The sequence below is a fragment of the Pipistrellus hanaki genome, assembly GCF_964339955.1.
Source record: "Pipistrellus hanaki genome assembly, chromosome: 3".
NCBI classification, from domain to species: Eukaryota; Metazoa; Chordata; class Mammalia; order Chiroptera; family Vespertilionidae; genus Pipistrellus; species Pipistrellus hanaki.
This window is the reverse complement of record NC_140505.1, coordinates 6,757,970-6,763,947: the sequence shown is the minus strand read 5'-3', so window position 1 is coordinate 6,763,947 and position 5,978 is coordinate 6,757,970. Positions and strand designations below refer to the sequence as shown.

At 63.7% G+C, this 5,978-nt stretch overlaps 1 protein-coding gene across 1 annotated transcript; it reads right to left on the bottom strand.

Moving 5' to 3' along the window:
• Positions 1–845: 845 nt before the first annotated feature.
• On the bottom strand, positions 846–2,546 carry HELT (helt bHLH transcription factor; the record flags this gene model as incomplete). The annotated part of the gene is made up of 4 exons (XM_084880225.1): positions 846–1,315; positions 1,680–1,776; positions 1,967–2,071; positions 2,520–2,546. 4 exons carry the CDS (start codon positions 2,544–2,546, stop codon positions 846–848), a joined length of 699 nt encoding a protein of 232 aa, XP_084736351.1.
• Between the last annotated feature and the right edge of the window lie 3,432 nt (positions 2,547–5,978).

The window sequence follows — 5,978 nt, the reverse complement described above, 5'->3', positions numbered from 1 at the left end:
CCTTTCTCTCCCACTTTGCTTACAGGCCTGAGAACCTGAGCCCCAGGCCGTGGCACAGAGGGGGGATCCACATGGTGGGGTGTGCAGAGGGGACAGCCCCTGGGAGCTCAGCTCCCAGCCTAGCGGTGCTGGCCTCTCCCTCCCCTCCGCCCCCCAATGCCCAGCTCCCTGGAAGCGAGCCCTCTGTGCGTAAAAGGCAATGCCAGCTTCCCTAAGCCCTCCGGAGCAGGGCTTAAAACAGCGAAACAAAAATCTTCCTTGGATGTTGTAGAGACGGGTTACGGCTGTAAATCTCGTCGCCCATTCAGGGGGCCTGGGTGTCACCACTCTCCGGACCAGCGGGTGCCTACATCCAGGGCCTTGTCGTGGGGTGGGCAGGGCGGTCAGTGTGAGCTGGGCCAGTCCCCCAAAGCCAGTTCGGGGAGAGTCCTTGGACTTGCATTACCTGAGAGCCCAGTGCCCTGTTACTGTGTCTGCCCTTCTCCTCAGCAAATGCCCAGGATACATGTGGGGTGGGAGCGGTCTGCAGCCTCAGGGGAGCCTCAAAACCCAGTCCCCAAGCGACACCTCCATTTACCCCCACCCCCCAGCTTCCCAAATCACTGAGGGCCATCGCCTTGGCCCCTGGGAGTCCCACCTCCGAGGATGGGATTGTGGAGGAGCAGGAGGTAAAGAGATCCATCTCTGTGGGCTTTAACAGAAAACGTTTATTGCCAGGAGATCTTTAGAAGACTTGTTTGCCCTTGGCCTTCCCCATCCCGTTTGCTGGCGCCCTATATACATCTGTACAACATGCAGCGTCTCCTGAGCTGCACAGCCCGGGCCCAGGGAAAGGGGCGGGGCTGTCAGAGAGCCTGGGGGTGCTGGGGCGGGTGCAGGCTGAGGCCGTTGGGGTGCGAGTGGCCGATCAGGCTGAGGTAGTGGCGGTCCAGGCCCTGCCCCGGCGCCAGGAAGGGGCTGTGCGGCTGCGGGGGGCTGGGCAGCGCCGCGGGCGCGCCGGGCAGGTAGGGCGGCCAGGGGAGGGGCGCCGGGGCCGCCCCCTGCGGGAACGCGGCGGCCTCCCCGGGGCCGTGGCCCCCGAGCTCGGGCCCCGCGGGGTGCAGCGGGCAGGACAGATCGGGCTCTGGGAGGGGCCCCGGCGGCGGGAGGGCGGGCGCGGCGCCCAGGCGCGCCTTGGACTGCAGGAAGCCGAGGATGCGCGCGTACTCCGTGTCCCTGGCCTCCGGGCGCTCCACCGTGGTGAGGTAGTGCACCAGGTTCCGCATGCACTCGCGGTAGCCGTAGTGGAAGTAGTTGGCAAACTCGGCCAGCAGTTCTGCCGGAGGGGCGGGAGGTCACAGGCAGGAAGGACACTGAGCAGCCCCTTCCCGGCCGGGAGCCCCGGGCGGGCGCAGGCACCTCCCGCCACACGGTCTGGCCAGAGTCCCCATGGGTGCGCCTCCTCCCGCTCCCCCGTCCGGAGAAGGAAGAGAAGCAGCGGAGGCCTTTCTCCTGAGTCCGGCTCTTCCTCTCCACCTGAGAGGAGGCCACGGGAGCCAACCAGCCCAGAAACTCCAGCCCTGCCCGCTAGCTTCTGCAGGACCCGCCGCTCTGCTCCTGCGCCCTCTGACTCCTCCCGCCTCCCCGGGTGCGTGTGGCGCGCTTCCTGCCAGGCCTGGCTCTGCCCAGCCCGTGCCCACCTTTCTCCCTTCCCCGGGGAAAGTCCGCCGAGTGCAGCGCCCGCAGGTACTGGACGGTCATCTCCAGGATCTCCGCCTTCTCCAGCTTCCCGGAGGTCTGCAGGGGAGAGGGGTTCACCGCAGGCAGGCGCAGGCCGGCCCGACGGCGCGGGTCGCTCCGGAGAGGACTGGGAGGGCCCGGGAGGGAGGCTCCCGAACAGGCCCCCTCTGTCCCCGACCCCGGCATCAGGTGGCGGGCGGCCGCAGCGGGTCCCGGCCTCTGGTGCCTGCTCAGTGCCATACGTTACCTGCTTCGCCAGGGCCATGGGCACCGTCTTGCCCAGCTCGTTCAAACAGCGGTTAATGCGGTCCCTCCTCCGCTTTTCGATCACTTTGTGCGAAACTCGGGTTCTCTGCGAACAGAAGTTTGTGAATCTCCGATGGCGTTACCCAGGGAGTGGGGATCCTATGGAAACCCCCTGACCACCGTCTGCCCAGCTCCCCTGCTGCCCAGGAGCTCGCCCCGCCCCGGGCGGGTCCCTGCCTCTCACACTGGGATGGAACGAGCTCTGCCCTCTTCCTGCACCTGTGTGGGCGCTCCCTTCCAGCCTCCCTGCTCGCCGGGCTAGCCCGAGCTGAGGGCCAAGGCTGTGGGGAGGTGGCCACTAGGCCTGGGCTCTTCCCTCCATCCTCATCCCCTCCCCAGACCACTCAGAATTTCTCTCCAGGAGAGGTCACGCGTGGTCTGGTCCCTGCCCTCCGCCCAGCCGGGTGGCCACCCCTGCCCTCTGCCCAGCCAGTGGCCGCGGGGGAGCCAGTGCCTGGCATCGGAGCGCAGGAGCCTCAGCCGCAGCCACTCACTCTGCGCTCCTTGAGCTGGTGAGACATGCTGGGGAGCGCGCTCTGGAGAGGCAGGCCGGGCGCACCGGCCACTCTCCCCACTCTCCCCACTCCCCACTCCCCACTCTCCGCCTCTGCGCCTCTCCGGGCCCCCGGTGGACTGCCGCTCCCCGCTCCGAGGGGCTGCTTATAAGGTGGCCCTCCGGGCTCCCGGCGCATTCACAGGATTAGGGAGCTGCGTCGGAGGGATGTATGCATTCAAGATCAGTTTTAAAGAAGTTAAGGAAAAAAAAATTAGCAGCCGAGGGGGGCCAGCTGGGGGTGGATCAGCTTTGTTAATCCACGTGGCCCTCCCAAGGACACGTGATTGGCGGGGAGTGCCATTTGCATGGCAGCAGCGCGGCTGGAAAAGGAGGCGGCGGCTGGTGAGCGCCGGTGGCCAGGGGCGCGGGGCGCAGGGGCGCAGCCGGGGGGTGGGGACCCGCACACAACGGCGCCCCTCCTTCCGCCCCGCCGCCGGGGCTCACACCACGGCCTGTTTGCACATCCCGGCGCGCCGTGAAGCCTGTCCAGAGCCATTAGAGTAATTAAGTAAGCCTTTAATAGGCTGTTCCGCTGGGCTCCAGGCGGAGCCCCTGGAGACGGAGGCGCCCCGTTTGTTCCCAGGCTTTTCTCACACGACTCGGTGACACGGCCGTCGCCCCCCTTTCTGAGGACGCCGCTTTATTCGCCCGGACGCCCCGGCAGGTGTGGCCGCGGCTGGCACACGAGGCCCGGGCGCCGCCGCCCCTCCCGTCCGGTCCGCCTCTGGCACGCGGCGCGCCCCTGCTCCCCGGCCCGGTCCCCCGTCCCCCGCTTTCTTTCCTCCCCTCTTCGCGGGGATGGGGGCCCGGGGGAGGGAGAGGAACAGGCTCAATTTGTAGCCTCTTATCCTGTACGAAAATGTCCATTGAAAAGTGTGAATGGTTTCCATCGGGCTCCATTTTAATAATGCCCGAGGGCGGGGGAGGAGAGGCGGGCGGGCGGGCCTGTGTGTGCGGTGGGAGGGGGGTGGGGGAGGATTGGGGGGCAGCCCAGAGCAGGGGAGGAGGCCGAGAAGAAAAGGGGGCACGCAGCTGGCCCGCGCGAGCATTATGCGACGTCACCTGCGAGCGGGGGCGCCCGCAGACCCCTCTATTCATTTGCCTAATTTTGGTCAATTTAACAAACTTGAGGAGACATGGTTGCGGCTTTGTCAGGGAGGGCGAAGCCTTCTGATCGAATTACCAGCGTGTTTTGATCCGGTAAATGTCATTAGAAAGGAAGAAACAATCGCGCTCCCAGGGCTCTGAGCCATGCGCCCAAGTGGAGACGCCGGAGCGCACGGCTCCCTTTGTGAGCCAGGGGCTGCCACAGGGAAACTTTTGTGCCCGCCCCTCGCCCACGTTTTTGACACAAAAAGGCATTATTTCATACTTGAATACGTCTAATCCAACGATTGTCTATGTTCTGCAAACATATTTTCGCAGCATTGTTCACTTTTTATGTCCCCCTTGCGCGGGCGCCTCTTCTGAGCGTTTGAGGGCCGCGGAGCGCAGACACTTTGGGCATCAATATTTGTCACCGCAAAGGGCCCCGCGGACGTGGGGACGTTGATCTCTTTTTTATGGCTTTAGAGAGCGCCTCCATGGGGAGGGGGGCGGAGGGAGGCACCGACAGGAGCCGGGGAGGGCCCAAGGGGAGGGAGGGGAGGCTCTCTGGCTGCGCCTCCGCCTCCGCCTCTGCAGATCCTCCGCCAGGGGCCGGCTGGCCCCCCGCCGGCAGGGCTGGCTCCCAGGCTGCTGCCTCGGAGCCGCATTCTGGGGGCTCCCAGCTTGCAGTGAGTGTGTGTGTTGTTGTGGGGGTGTGGGGGTACGGGGGGGGGCTTTCTTGCAGATGAAAGCTGTGAAAATGGCTTTGGTTTCATGACCTGACTTGGAGCCTGGGAGCTCTCGCGTCTTTCTAATCGCTTCCATTTGAGAAACCAGATATCTCCGTAGACATTTCCCCCTGCTTTTCTGCTCTCCACCTCCCCTTCAGTCCTCTCTGCTGCTGACGGAGGGCCAAGCCCAGGCTCTCCCCTGAGCGTGGTCCGTTCTTTGCAGAGTCTGGTTTGGGGGAGCTCCCAGAGCGCAGAGGCCACCCCGGTGCCATGGCGGGCGCTGGGCCAGCGGGCATCCTGCCTGCCTGCCACCGGCCCGGGCATCCTGCCTGCCTGCCACCGGCCCGGAGGTGCTGGGCCCAGTCCGCACCCCAGGGTGCCCTCTCGGTCTGGCTTTCAGTCTCCTGGCGCAGTTTCTTTTCTCCTCGGTGCCAGGCCGGACACACCGCACCCTTCCGCAGGTTGCTCTGCCCGCACGCCCGGGTGCCCGCTCAGGGGTTGTCCGTTTCTGTGTATTCACTGGCACACAAAGGGATTAAACCGGAACCCCTATCGTCCAAATTAACCAACGTGAATGGGTAAAAGGGAACGCGCACGCCTCACCCCACCCCCCTGTGAAGCCAGCGGACGGCCGGGGCGTTGATCCTCTTACCGCTGGTGTTAACCGCCAGCTGCAGGCACCGTCCATGCCCACGTCTCATTCTGTGCAAACTGGTTAATTTCCCTGTTTGCTGGGAGCTGGGCTCCGGGCTAGCCCAGGGCTGCGAGTCCCCGTGTGTGTTTGGGGCTCAAGGGAACAGAAGGAGATGTGTGGGCGGAGGTGGGGTGGAGAGGTGGGTGCCCTGGTGATGGTGATGGTGATGTTCTCTGGGGCTGCGGCTCTTCCTGGGGGACTGAGGACTCCCCCTCCCGGGCAGGTGAGGGGAAGCGTATTCCGTTTCTCCCTCCCCAGCCTGCAGGCTGAAGCCACAGGCAGTGCCGCCAGGGTCCCTCCTAGCCATCTCCTCCTTAGCCCTCCTCCTCGGATGGTGATAGTGTTCCCGACCTTAACCTTGTTTCCGCCCCAAATGAGAGCAGAGCAATGAGGAGCGGTTCAAATTCCAGCTCCACCACTTACAGGGCGAAGCTTTGGGCTGGTCACTGGATCTTGCTCTGCCTCAGTTTCCTCTTCTGTAAAATGGAGATAATTACTGTACCTACAGGTCACAGGTGGCCACTGGCATGAAGTCAGCAAACATAGGCAAGACACCTAAAACCAGGTGTCCCTGCTCAACCAATGGTGTTATTTTGCATGGAAATCTCTTCCTGTTACATAAGCGGCTCTACTAGAGCAGTATCTGTGGGGTTTTCAGTGTTGTATGGTATTTTCATATTTTTGAAGAAATATTTCTATTGATGTCAGAGAGGAAGGGAGAGAGGGAGAGAGAGAGAAACATCAATGATGACAGAGAATCATTGATCGACTGCTTCCTGCATGCCCCACACCAAGGATAGAGCCTGCAACCGGGGCATGTGCCCTCACCAGGAATCGAACTTGGAACCCTTCAGTCTGCAGGCCGACGCTCCATCCACTGTACCAA